This window comes from Dipteris shenzhenensis, chromosome 2 (assembly GCF_047967505.1).
Source record: "Dipteris shenzhenensis isolate YYH24624 ecotype China chromosome 2, Dip_SZ_1.0, whole genome shotgun sequence".
In the NCBI taxonomy this organism is placed as follows: domain Eukaryota; kingdom Viridiplantae; phylum Streptophyta; class Polypodiopsida; order Gleicheniales; family Dipteridaceae; genus Dipteris; species Dipteris shenzhenensis.
In genome coordinates this window covers 22,811,721-22,826,292 of record NC_141597.1, presented here as the reverse complement: position 1 = coordinate 22,826,292, position 14,572 = coordinate 22,811,721, and the positions used below count along the sequence as shown (strand labels likewise).

Below are 14,572 nucleotides of genomic sequence, written 5' to 3'. Positions count from 1 at the left end.
TAGGTGGTGAGCAAAGAGGTATGTCACGTTGGCGTCATTGATAGATAGACACGTGGCGTGGTGGTGTTGGACACAGTGATGAATAGACACGTGGAGGAGGGGAAAGGGGGAGGCCATTCTGGAGGATGGAAAGGTGGTGGTGAAGGCCATTCCGGGAAAAAGGACAAGGAAGCGCATTTTTGGCGTCTCAAAGCATCCAAATTTGATCATCGTTAGAATTCTACACGATTCTGATTCTTCTTCTTCTTCTTCTTCTTCTTCGTTTTGTTCATCCGCCATAGCCACTGAGCTCTGAGCTTCCTGGCTATGGCGACCCCCCACCCTCCCACTCTCCATTCTCCCATCCTTCCACTCTTCCCCCTACCCATTATCACGCCTCTTCCCCATCTTTGACACCACCCACCCGCTATGGAGTCCTTGCTCGGGATCATCACCATCCCCTTCGGCTCCTCCCTTCCTTCTGCACAATCTTCCTCGCTCCAGAATTCGGAGCGGCCCGATCGCACGCATGCGCAATCCGTTCACGTCGCTGCTCATGGATCAGCTGCAGCTAGTGCGCCTCCCCCTCTCAGAGAGGACAGTACCGCCAGTGCTGCACCTTTCAACCCTCTGCCTTTTCCCTCCTCCCGTTCAGGCGTCCCCAATCCACTCAAATTCCTGTGGTTCAATGGCAACAACCAAGACCAGGTTTCAGAAGAAAGAGATGCAGAATTTTCTCGCTCCGACCAACAGAGCGAGGTATGGGGTTTCCTTGATCGCGGAGCACCAACGGAGCCGCAGGGCCAAGAACTATTTGTTAGTAGAAAGGCAGGGACAGCTCCCTCACTCTCCGAAGCTACAAATCCGGCAGCGCAAACAGATTTCAAGCTACCCATAGCAACCAATAGTTCCACCACAACGGTTACATCCTCGGAATCCATCCCAAATTCTCAAAGGCGTATACCAAGAATTATCGATTTCCGAACGTTTTGGCCTGATTCTAAAACACCTAAAAGGCCGCCGCAATCTATGAACTCTTTCGATTCTGGCGTAGATGGTGATTCCACCTTGGAACAGTCGAAAAAGGGAAACTGTTGTCCAGATTGTGAATTCGGCAGCTCGTATACTTGCTCTTTAGAGATTCCTTATAGAACGGTGCTTCACACCAAGGACACCTTTTCGAAGTTCTTGCGGGAAGCTTCGCTGTATGATTTGAAATGTATCACTCAGATGTCTTTTCTTTGCGATATGGCGTACATGATTCCCGATATTCAGGTAACCCACCGTTGAAGGAACTCTAATCGAAGATTCTCACTAGGTCAGCTGGTTCGTTTGCATTTTAGTTTCCAATTTGACGGTAAATCTGATGACAAAATCTGCGATTTTGTCAACACAGCCAGGCCAACTATTGAAGTACCACCGTCTTGTGTTCGTCAGTTCTTCTCTTGTTAAAAAAGCAGAGGCTGCAGTCAAAGAAAAGGAATCTGATAAGTCTAGAAAACTGGGCCTTGAAAATTTGGAAAGTCACTCCATTAACAGTGATGATGGTAGTTATGATGAAGCTAGCGCAAATGTTTTACTTTCGCTGGAATCGCCTAGTAGTTCAACTTCTGCTCAATGTCAGCTGAAGTCTCTTGTTCTTCCACTCAAACTGGAACAACGGTCTGGTGCTGGTTCTAATAAAGAAGAATCTGCAAAGAAAAATCTCGAGCGATATCAAAGTGAATCGTGCGTATCCGAGCATTCAGAGAACAGATCGGATACAGCGCCTGTCGCAGGTGTTCTGATTGCTGAGGATGATACAAAGCAAGCTATGAGCAAGGCTTCGGAATCATCACACTCTTGCCCGTGCGAATGGTATGTTTGTGACGATCACGGTACTCACACAAGGATTTTTGTCATCCAGGTACGATAGCTTCTTTTGGAGAGGGGACTTTTTCCCTGTAAAACTTCAAATGCTTTGGCTCAGTACACGCTTTTGTTGCAGGGCTCGGGATCGCTGGCATCTTGGCAAGCGAACCTTTTATTTGAACCCATGAAGTTTGAGGTATTATGGTCATAATCTGAGAAATTCATTTTATGCTCACCTTTTCAACAGCAGGATGTGTTACTCCAGATGGAATTGATGTGCACAGCCAGAGTCCTATATTCCCATCTTTGGTGACAGGCTAGAACTTGGTTGCTCTTTGTAGGAATTTGACATTCTTGTACATCGTGGTATCTATGAAGCTGCAAAGGGATTGTATGATGAGGTGCTCCCAGAGATTCTTTCTCATTTCAAAGCACATGGTGAGAGAGCTCAAATTCGCCTCACAGGACATTCCTTGGGCGGGAGCCTTGCTGCACTACTTGCACTTATGTTTCAGATTCGAGGAGTCGTTCCGGGCTCAGCTATTCTTCCTGTGATAACTTTTGGATCGCCTTTTATCATGTGTGGAGGGGATTACCTCCTGCAAAAGCTGAATTTACCGTGGAGCCACATCCAGTCAGTTATAATGCATAAAGACGTGGTTCCCAGGGTTTTTGCCTGCGACTATCCTGATCATGTCGCAAAGGTTTTAAAGAAACTGAATGGGAGGTTTCGTCATCACCCTTGTTTGAATAACCAGGTGGCATGTCCAAACCTTTATTCCTTTTATCCAGAACTTGATGATTTTGTAACTGTTTATTTTCTTCCACGTTTTGGAGTTGGGTTTTCTGAAAATATCAACTCATCTTCTGTCATGGTGCCTTTCTTCCAGAAATTGTTGTATGCTCCCATGGGCCAGATTCTGATTTTGCAGCCAGATGAAACTGTTGCCCCGTCTCACCCTTTGCTTCCCAGTGGAAGGGGATTGTTTATTTTAAGGCATCCCATCAATGGAGAAGATGTTGAGAATACAATTCAGTTGCGTTCTGCCCAGAGAGCGTTTCTTAACATGCCCCATCCCTTGGAAATACTAAGTGATCCAGGGGCTTATGGGTTTGAGGGTGCCATTTGGCGTGATCATGATCCTCGAAGTTATACAAAAGCTATGCATGTGCTTCTTCGGTATGAACTGAAAAGAGTGCGGCGGCTTCGAAGGGAACAAAGGAAGAAGCTATGGTGGCCTTTTGTGGTTGCTGAGTCATCTTTGCTTGTTCAGAAAGATTTCAAGGCAGAGTTCAGTAAAGAGCAGACAAGGACTAGTGGAGCTGTTACCCCAGCTATAAGCACACCCTCACTGGTCTTCAAGCAATCTGTCAACCATTATTTGGCTAACAGGAATTGTCCACCGCTAAACAGTTCTGTTTGGGGTTCCTATAAAGATGCTTTCAGTAGATATGCAAGACTTATTGCATCACAACACGTCCAGACAGGGATGTTATTTATCTTGTCAGTACGCATGGTGATATTGGAAAGCCTCTCTACGTTATTTGTTTGGCTTTGATTAGCACGGGTTTCGCTCCATTTGATAATTTAGGGCGATTTCGGTGGATTGGGTTCTTTGTGGATTCTCGTGTGAATCTCAATTACATGTGAGGGATTGAAGGTTTTGTAACATACATGGCTGTACATCTATGTATATAATTGCTGTACATATACAGCCATTCATTCAAAGGAGCAGTTATGCTTTTGAAGCCAAAAGGGATCATCGCTTCACTTCAGGAAGTTCTTGTTATGCCATCACTAGACTGCAACTTTGAAAGCCCATTTTAGCTTCAATGGTGTTGTGGCATGTGTCGAACTCTTTCAATTTAGCTGAAGTGTGCTTTGGAGTTTGTGTGTGTAGACCTACCACCAAATTCTCACCAAGGCCCCCATCGTCCTCCCATCTTGCCCTCTTTTAACATCCTCTCCCTTTTCAGTACATACGTTGCATTTCAAAATAATGCTTTAAGCAGTAGAACTGTTAAATTCGTTCCACATAACCAGATAGTCATTCCATTCAGGACATTTTGCTTACATGACCTGGAGGTCATGTATGTTTAACATATGAAGTGGCACCATCATGCTCTTGAGCCGACGGAATGATTAGAAACAAGCAACTCAGTTGGCTCTCATGCTGGCGAGGAAAGGGCACTTATTCATTCAGAAACATCTTAGAGCCAGCACCCCTTGGGGCAGGGCACCTGAGTTTTAGTGCATGATCATTCCTGCAGTACTCCAAACTTTTTAGGGCTATGTGCTTACCGCACAGAATGACACTCTGTGAAGTGTGAGGACATTGGATGAGCTCACGAGAATTTATTATCAACGATGAGATTGAGCAAGCCTTTTTCCTAGAGTGGCTTCATCAGACATCTCGTATCTGGGTTTTGATCTTAACAATTTAACCAGCACTTGACTTATAGTAAATAAGACAAGTGGGCAGTTAGGCTGATCTATAGACCAACCTGAGAACATTCTGAAGGTACAATCCTTGCAAAACTGCAAGGTGTCTTATAATGGCTAACATTGGACCATGCAACTCCATTGCTACAAAGTCAAGGACAATTATGCTATCAAAAGGCCCACGTTTTTCCAAAATATAGTACAAACTCATTAGCTTTATCCTCGCAAATATCAAAATGGAAGCATGTTTTTTTGAAGTCAAATAAAACCGCCCCTCAAAATCAATATTGACTATCGTATACATAAAAGAGACCTTTCAGAGAACCTTCACAAACAAGACATTCAAAACAAAAATTCCTTCTTTTCGTTTGGGTAGGACAGCTGAACACATGGAACTGTAATAAGATAGAGAGCCACTTGCTGTAGCCGATACCCACAGCAGAGAACTTTGCCATCACGCAATGCAAAAGAAATCTCACTCCAGCTTGTACACATGGTGTTACTGATGTAGACTAGATGAAAAACAGCCATGTAGATAACAAATAGAATACTTATTATGCTCTCAAAAGCCTACATTGTTCCAAGGGGGAGATGACAAACTAATTCCACAACCATAACTTCAAGACATGGACTGTAACATGGTGGATGCACAAACAATACAATCGTATAAGGAGAATATTTCAAACGATGTGGGCATGGCCATGAAGTTAACACTCGTCTCCAAATGGGCAAGGTTGTCTTGGCTCATGCCACTTCATAATTTTGTTTCTTGTTTTTAAAATATCAAAATGCATAGAACAAACAATATGTGGTCATGCAAGCTCATAGATGAAAGTGCTCGGGACAAATTTGGGGGAGCACCTAGGGTGAACAAAAACGTAATGTGTTTTAATGTCTCGACTTTTGAAGAAGCATGGGAGAGGGACTAATATCTCAACATAATAAACTATACTCACAACTCAATGGATTACAGTGTCTGCATCCAAAAACTGTGCACACTTTTTGAAATGTGATCCTCTTATAAGGACAAAGAGAACATTGCTTCTCTTTTGAGCGAGCTAGGAAGTTTCCTTCCACTTCAGTCCAGCAGGTGAAACCCTCTATTTGGTGCTAGGTGGAGTAGCAACAAGCTGTACACGTGGCCTGTTTTGAGGGGCATTCCTCTTTCACACATTCATCTTTCATAAAGAAGAAGGAAATATGAATAAGGACCCTAGGAAACCCAACATAGAAATTCATTACAATCACATTGTAAAGAGTATGTACAGAGCAAAAAAGCTTACAATGTGATGGTATCATAGCTTGATTGATTGATGGAGGCAAGCACATGTCCTTTGCCACGTAGAAATGGTGCACCCTCCCAAGCCACCCTTTCTTCTCAATCTTGAACTTCAAGATGCCACCTAGCGTCTCACAAGATCCTCTCATGACTATCCATTCATTCAAGTTGCGGGTAGAAGGGATCCATTCACTTTGGTGATGTGAAACATACAACTGGCCACAACCTTACACAGTCATGTGGAGATGCTCCTCACCATGCTTGCACAGTACTGAATCAACAAATAAGGGATGGATGAAAGTCTTGGCTATCAAAGACATGCCAAAGGATTTGTACAACTAGGGGAGGAAGAGAAAATAATAGGAATCGAGCTACAATAGGAGGAGAGATAACGAATGAAACTCTAGCACCTGAAGGTAGAGGGAGGAGGTATTGGACCAAATCAAAGGAGAAGAGGAGAAGGGGACAAAAGAGAAGCAAGCCAGAGAAAGTGTAGCCTATAAATATCTCACCCATAGGGAACCACCATGGCATTGATGAAGATTTGGGACAGCATTGGGGTAGGTGCAATTGGCAGGTGGATTGTGGAGGGTCAAGTATGGGTTACGAGGGGGAGGGAGGTGGGTTGGATGGACCCCTGTGCAAGAGGATGAAGCCAATGGCAGCTTTCCTCATGAATGTATGTGCCACCTCAACATGGCATTGGCTCACAGAAATGAGCACTCCCATTGGTCCACCTCGAATCCCTGTCAAATCCCTAAAGATTAAGAAACACTAATTTGGGAGCCGTGTCTTAGTATCTTTATTACTCTTATCAGTTAATGCATTTCCTTTGATGTATGTTCTTTTTCATAGCTATTCTTGCTCTTCTCTTTCCTTATGGAGACAACTCTTGTTGTTTCAAACTCATGTGGTTAATCATATGCCAACAAAGGATGAGTATAATTATGCCAACAAAGGATGGGTATAATTGTGCTTGTGCTTATAATACCAAGCTCTCTTTGTGAGAAGCTTGAGAGCAAGGGAGTACAACTCGATTGGGATGTAGTTGCAATAGAGGTAAATCTTTTGCCACTCTTACTTTTGTAATACTAGCTTTTTTTTTGTTTTTTCAAGAAAACCAAAACTCATATTAGCAGAAATATTTACAAAGGATAAGAAAGAAAAAAGTCTACCCTCTAAGATATGACAAAGTTCAGTTGCACCTAGATTTGTCCAAGGGCATTAAAAGACTCATTCTTTTCCCCGAAAAACCTTATGTTTCTCTTAGCCTCTTCTAAAGCTATCAGACCTGTTGCTCTCTCAGAATAAGGTCTCTGAAAAACTAAATTATTTTTGCATCTCCATAGCTTCAAGATCACGATCCCTCTTATTAGTTGCCAAACCTCAAAGAGAGCATCATTTAGCTTGCTCCGATCACCCAAAAGAGCAGTCCTCCAATTCAACTTTATCTTAACCTATATGCTACTTATATTGTTTGTTACTTCATTCCATACTCCTCTAGCAAAAAAGAAATCCCACAACACATGCATATGAGATTCTATGCACAACTTGCAAAAAGGACATTGTGGACTCGCTCTTGAGTTCCCCTTTGCTATTCACAAGCAGTTTCCCTAATAGCACCCTCCAAAGTAAGAAGTTCAATTTGAAAGAGGGAGTGGCTCTCCATACCCGCCTAAGCCTGGAAGCCCAAACACTTAAGCTATCCAAAGGGGCATAGAATTTCCAACATCATTCCGAAGGCCTCTCAAGGTGATTTTGAAAAACACTTTGCCGTTCTTCCATAAGAAATCTCTGAACCCATTGTCATTCTAATAACACTAGCTAGTAGGCCAGTCTTCCTTTATTCTTGCTAGGAGCATCTCAACAAATCTTTTCTCTGATGAGCTGAGCCCAAACCTGCATATAATTGTATCCATAGTGAACCACTTTCCCCCACCTAGGTCCCAAATCTATAACTAGCTTCTTTTAAGTTATATAACATTGATGCACTTAATAAATGTTTCCATTCACGTTGCATGCAACCTACTCTAGTTGGTAGCTCTTGAGAGGACTATGAATCTATAGTGGGCAAGGGATGGAGTGGGTGAGGGATCTAAAACCGACAAGGGATCTCCTTTGAGGGTGATGCAGATTGAGAATATCAACAACGAGGGCTCCAAATTAGAGCTAGTGATCTCTATTTTTTGCTGTATAAAGTATGAGTTTGTATACCCTTTTTGGGATTTCTTGTAATTGTATCTTGCGGCCTTATACATTCATGCCCCCTTAAGAGAATTTTGTATTGCAGATTGTATTATATGTTCATACCCCATTGAGAGAAATTTTATAATACATTGTGCAATATATATTCATGCCACTTCAAGGGTTCTTATTATAGAAATCTAATCTCTTACGTGTTAACTTATGGTGGGGCAAAATTGGAGTGTCAAATCACCATTTTGTCCCACAACAAAAAAAAAATAGATTCTGCAAAATTGGTGCCCGATGCATATATCAATACCAATTCTTTACTATTTTGCGTTGATGCTTGACACTTATACTGATGGTTTCATGCCAATTGATATATCACTAGACATATCAATGCTTCTATACTTGAAATTCTTTTGTTTCTTCACAAATTCCCTCAATAAGAGTGTCACAAATCGCCCAATACCCTTTAGGGATATCTATCTCATGTGTCTTACAATCTAATGATTCATGTGTATAAAAGCATGTGATAAGCCAAGATCGCACCACTAGGGAATATAAATATGCATATGACAATGGTACCACTGCTCTTCTCTAAAGGTAGGTGAGAGAGGTAAAGATTTTACCAATATCTTCTTCGATGCAAAAAACTCTTGACCTTAAACTTCAGCTTTAAGTTATGCAAGCATGCAAATACGTATCTTTTGTATTTTTTATGTGTAGACAGCTAAAGCTAACCTTCACATATGTGAACAGTAGTTAGTGGGATATGGAGAGCAATGCTGTGAGGAACCAAGATGAGGAGAAGGATGAGTCAAAGATGGATCCTCCCTATGTTCAACCTAATGATTGGCTCTAATGGTGAGTAGCAAAAATGGCACAATCCTTGACACTTTTACAATTGGGTAGTGTGCCTACATGTGTGCGTGTGTGTGTGTGTGTGTGTGTGCGTGTGTGTGTGTGTGTGTGTGCATGCGCGCGTGCGTGCGTGCGTGCTTGCGTGCAATTTTAGGGAAAATTGGGACAATTTTCAGCCCTCATATGGTTTTTTTTTCCCAAAAGCGCATCAATATAACCATCAAAAGACTCTCATCTTTTCCTTAGTAGTGTCACTATATATTTCAATATTAGAGTTAATGATAGAGACGTTAGCCTTTATATCAAGGTTTATAATTACAATTAGTAATGCTTTCCTTAGCAATGTTTATATCCAGGCTTATATCAATGTCTTCACTCTTTTACAAAAAGAAATTCCTTTGTAGATTCTATGAAAATAACCACGACAAATGATGCAAATGGTTATAGTGAGAGCAACCTATTAGAGGAATAATAATGTCTAAAGGACTAAAGTAGAAAAACATGCACAAATTTCATAGCATGATTGGATGTTGCATGAAGGATGTAGATAAAGAATTCTTTCAAATGCTTTTAAATAATGTTGAGATGGAAATCTACATTCAACATGGCATAGATGAAATGAAGAAAAAGTATGCTTGACACGAAGTAATATATTGTTGTACATACATGTTTTGGGAATTTCAAATGAAACATCCACAGTCGGTAGAGCCTCTAGGTATTATCCAGTTGCAACATGAGTTACACCACATCCAAGTATAGGTTTGGAAGGTAAGAAAACTAGAGTTCTATGGCGTTCCATATGCAATCCTACACTTCACTTCAAATGACGTTATGAACATATTTTTACAAAACCTCATATTAATAGATATTTCAAAAGGAATCCAAGAAGAAAGCATTTTATGTTGATGATTCAAATAAAAAGATGTGTATCTTTGAATTTGTAATAAGAGATGTGACTGTTGAGTTTTGGCATTGGCAAAGAAAGTTTCATAGGAGAAAGAACACACAATATAAATGATGATAATGATGCAACTCATGATGATATTCCTAGAAACCTAGATGATTATATTCCATTATAATCCAATGGTGAATTCATACTCTCATGAATACAATGCTTATACTCCATTGTAGTACAAAGGTATACATATGGTTAATAAGGCTTACGAATACAATCTTTTGAAAAAGGTTTTTTTAGAAGATCTTGAAGCCATTAGCTTTAGGAGCCCGTTATATCTATTGCACATATACAAATATCATATACACTATTCATACATGAACATGTATCCATGGATGAATTCCTTTTCCAACCTTGAGATGATTGTATTACATGGACAATTACCCCAATCACATTGTGTCATTTTATCAATTCATGTCCTTCTCATTATTAGATAGTGCACCATAAATAATATCAATTACATCATTTTTGGGAAAAAAAGCAAAGAAAATAGCTTTGAATGTATTATTGCGTTGATTAACATGGTGATTTCATTACATCTTGAAAAGCCATGGAGTACTAGATATATGATAGTCCACCTTCTAAACTTTAAGGTCTATGCATAAATATTGTGTGACTAACATGCGTGCATATAATTATTCCGAGTGCAAAATCACAATATAACGAGAATGTAGTTGAGTTTGTAGTTGAAATGATATAGAGAGCGAGAGAGACACAACTTGTATGCATATATTCACGAGAAGATCAATTGTATACATATATTCACGAGAAGATCAATACGTTGTTCAAAGTATACAGCAACAACTGAGCGAAAATAGATCAGGTAAAGATCTCTGAATGCCTGCTGCCACGTCCATCGATTGCCTCACTTAGATTAGTCGTGAAAAGAATCATATCTGGCTTCATTTCATGCATTCTCCTCTGGTACAATCTCCTCAGTTGCTATCTCGTCGGTTACTGTCGCTGTGGAGTCTGCGAGTTTTAAAACGGTGCTTTAGTATAGATCTTCTCCATGACAGAATTGGGGAGAGAGATACGGCATGACAGAATTGCACGAGAAGGCGAGAGAGACAGAGACATCTGATCAGCACACTGAGATTCGGCTTTTAGTTTTACCAGCAGTCATGTCACGAATGCTCTCATCGTAGCCATAGCACGCCTGATATTGCAAGGCCTGGGCAGTCATCTGCAGAAATGCGCCCAAATTTATTAACTCAAAACCTCACAAACTGGAAAGTCACCGAGGGACTGCGAAAGCTCATGCACAAGTGCGTTCTGAGAAATGCTTGCCTTCGTCTGATCTAGCCGAACAATTTCGGTAGCAGTCCCCGGCGTTGCGAACAATTTCCTGTACTCAGCTGGAAAGACGCAACCCATCAAAGAATCAAAGCGTTAACTTCACACGATGCAACATTACGTATGTGTTTTTCAAGCAACCTTGCCGCTTTCAATATGTACGACAACTACTTACCGATCAAAGAAGAGATCTTGGTCTGAGACGCATCAACCTTGGTTCCAATGTTCTGTTTGAGATCTGGAAGGCGGGGGAGGGCGTCAGCGACGCTACGCTTGAGGTCTTGCAGCTCGGAGGTGATGGAAGATTCAACGAGGTCGATGGCGAGGGCCTGCCATTTTTCTCGCTCCTCGAGCCGTCCAAGCTCGATCCAAGGCAGGGCGAAGTTGGGCACGCCTTTGGGATCCAAGCCTTGAATTGCACCATTGACAACCATGGCGAAGGTGATCAGGAAGCTACAAACAAATGAGAATGAATGAAAATCTGTACAGGAGAGGTAGAGGGTGGTCTAGTGATATGTTCGATTGTAGCAATTGTTGGTTTCTTATGTAGGAGTGAGGATTTGGCTATGGTGTCAAGCAAGGCAATGCTCCATAGCCTCATATCTCACGCAAAGCAAAGTTAGCTTTGCTCCTCTCCTTCCTTGGATACTACTTCAATTTCCCTCTTTTTACAACTTTTTGTTCTTTCACCTTAGATCTCCCTCTTTCCTTTCGTGAACCAACATTTTTATAAGCATTCCTTACTTGCATATATCTTAGTAAACAAAAGTCTCTCATGTGCCTTCTCTAATGGATAAAGCATACACCCATATATTATGTGTCCTCTTTTCTAGTCATTTATTGTTGTAAAAGCAACCTACTTTAAATATGCCAACAATGTAATAGATTTTATATATATTCACAAGCAGACTTTAAATATGCTAACAATGTAATACACTTTATATATATTCACAAGGAGACTTTTTCAACCATCAAAATCAAGGCATCCTTGCTAATCAAAACATGTGTAAACCAAAACTTTGGTGTGCTATGTTGAAAATTCAGCACGCGCTACATACTAAAATTGCTTATAGTCATGCAACATGTCAAGACATGCCACTCTTTGTATGCTCCAAGTTAATGTCATAGAATTTGTTTTAGACCTCATCTGTTATAACATACCTTTTTTTCCTTCAATAACAAACTATGAGCTTGCTTTAAAGAAAAAGCATGAGATTTCTCCTTACAAAATGTTGCTATAGATAGCGGCATAGGCAAAAAGGTTGAGATAATTATAGCTAGCTCAAAAATCCTCATAGGAGTGTGTTAGTCTAGATTTCTATGGTAGATAAGATATCATAAAGAGCAAAAATTACACAAAGTCATTGAACATTGCCCGTAAAAGCATCAACCACACTCTTTTGGCTATAAGGGATGTCTAAAAAAGATGGAGAGTCCTCTCTGAAATTGAGACTAAAAATTATATTGATGTGAGAGAAAGATCACGAGACGCAATTACAAGATAAATTAATAAGAAGACAATATTGTTGATTTAGAAAGAGAATTGGTCCCTCTAGTAGCAGCAAATCTTCTATGGAGCATGGGACTACATGGAGGAACATGAAGCTATGCAAAGAGACACAACCTCAAGTCAAAAAATCTTCCAAGTAATGAGTCCATGGGGGTATCAAAGGCACGAAGGTTTTTGTCCAATCATGGCAATGGAATTATTCGAAAGACTTTTGTGAGTTACTATGAATTTGGAAGCTAATAAAATTGTGAGACATTTGGGAGCACGTATTTGGCAAGCCTTGGGATAAGCTAGTAAAGCTATTTGAGAAAGCCTTCCATAGATGATGTAGATGTGTGACCATTTGAAGTCACAGTGAAAGAGTACATTGAATCCATGGTGGATGGATGGGGTGAATCACACATTACTCATTGTAGGGTATGTTTAGTCTCCACATTTTTAATTTTTTGATAACAATTCAATTTATTTCTTTGGTGTTTACCTCATAAACATTTCCTATGGATGCAACACATTATTTATGCTTATGGACCATAGTACCTTTAACAATATGGTTCATTGGACATTTGGAGTGCTCAAGGGATGGAGAAGTCAGATTGCATAGCATGTGGTGCATACTTTGAAAGTTAATGGCATGGAGGTGGGGCTAATGGAAGTAACACTCCATGAAATGTTCGAGTGGTTCTATCATGTAATAATTGGGTCCTCTAACACAAGGAATAATTTGGTCCTCTAATTGAGTGGTTCTATCATGGAATAATTGGGTCCTCTAATGCGAGCAATAAAGCTTTGCAAACAGAACTAGCCCAAGCATTTCATTTAACTCAACCGAGTAAAAGAAGGCATTCATGGAAAAATTCAAAAGCCTCTGAAAAGTACAAAGGGTGGTTAGCAACCACAAGCTGGTGAGAAAAGCTCTGCATTGCCAAAAGAAATGTACATTGATGTCATTAATCTCAACTATATTCAAAATATCTATCTTCTTAGGGGTTATCTTATTTGGACAACTTTGGGAGTGATGTATTAGGGGGCTATATTAGCAAAAGGTTTAACATGGCTATTTAAAACATTAACAACAAAAGTGACCTTTATGATCTCAGTGTGTACCTTCTCCTTGACTAGAACGCCCATCTCTCCTTTTGAATTTCTCTCCTCTCACACCTGCATGGTGAGAACAAAGCAAATTGGTAGAGCAATGGACAAAAGTATAGGGGAACCGGTCTCCAATGCAGAATATAAAAAACTTCTCGAAGAACGACAAAAACTGAGGGAGGAAATATGGGAAGACAACAACATAGACAAAGATTTTGATCTTGAAGAAGAAGAACAACAACAAATACAAGAATAGGGAGATGAAACATAGCAAGAGGACAAAGAAGTAAGATAAGAGGAGGAAGAAAAAAACCGCAAGAGGAAGAATCCCCAAGGCCATCAAAGGCAAGAAGGGAAGGAGAATCATCAAGCAAAAGACAATGCTTGGATGAGGAGGAATGGAGGAGGTGGCTAGAGAAGCAAAGATACATGAGGATTTACACGACTCAAACAATCAGGCAATGATTGTAACCATGGTGTCAGAGCTCTTGGTCCCAAGAGCTCCGTTTGCTTACTTGATTAAAAAGATCATGGACCAATACAAAGATGGTTCACCAATTCAAGCCCTTGCCCTATCTACCTTGTAAGAGGGATCTGAAATGGATTTGGTTTCCCTTTTTGAGGATCCAAATTTGTGTGTTATCCATGTCAAGAGGGTTAGCACCATGAACAAAGACGCATAACTTGCAAGGAGAATAAGAGGCGATGATGCTCTCAAGATATCATGAATCACCATTTATGATGGTTGTTAAAAACAATGTTGCAAGAAAGTTATAATTTTTTTTGGGCAAATATGATAATATAATTTTTTGTTCATCTTGCTTAACTTCCAAATTATTTTCATTACGTCTGATTCCATGGTATGAATTTGTATTAAACAATTGAGTTTTTTGTGTGAAAAACTTTTGGAACATGATTTTTATGTGTATGGTGTATGTAGAGAGAGAGAGAGAGAGAGAGAGAGAGAGAGAGAGAGAAAGTCTTTTTTCAAAAATCACAAGGGACATCTATGAACTAGCAGTGCATGCATTCACAAGTGGTGCATGCATTCATGCCTTCAAAAAAGGCATTCGCAGGAGGTGCATGCAAAAAAGTAGCAAAAAAATTTTTTAAAAGGGCTCC

At 40.4% G+C, this 14,572-nt stretch overlaps 2 protein-coding genes across 2 annotated transcripts; one reads left to right on the top strand and one right to left on the bottom strand.

The window, feature by feature from the left end:
* Nucleotides 1-252: 252 nt before the first annotated feature.
* LOC147904495 (phospholipase A1 PLIP2, chloroplastic-like) lies at nucleotides 253-3,581 on the top strand. Its single transcript, XM_087386832.1, has 5 exons — nucleotides 253-1,254; nucleotides 1,376-1,885; nucleotides 1,967-2,026; nucleotides 2,172-2,588; nucleotides 2,721-3,581. The coding sequence occupies exons 1-5, from the start codon at nucleotides 409-411 to the stop codon at nucleotides 3,387-3,389; spliced, it is 2,502 nt and encodes an 833-aa protein (XP_087242958.1). The 5' UTR covers nucleotides 253-408; the 3' UTR covers nucleotides 3,390-3,581.
* A 6,695-nt stretch (nucleotides 3,582-10,276) lies between these two features.
* On the bottom strand, nucleotides 10,277-11,398 carry LOC147904494 (uncharacterized). The gene is made up of 4 exons (XM_087398014.1): nucleotides 11,027-11,398; nucleotides 10,846-10,913; nucleotides 10,672-10,741; nucleotides 10,277-10,527 (listed from the first exon to the last, which is right to left on the bottom strand). The coding sequence occupies exons 1-4, from the start codon at nucleotides 11,283-11,285 to the stop codon at nucleotides 10,463-10,465; spliced, it is 462 nt and encodes a 153-aa protein (XP_087254140.1). The 5' UTR covers nucleotides 11,286-11,398; the 3' UTR covers nucleotides 10,277-10,462.
* Nucleotides 11,399-14,572: the final 3,174 nt, after the last annotated feature.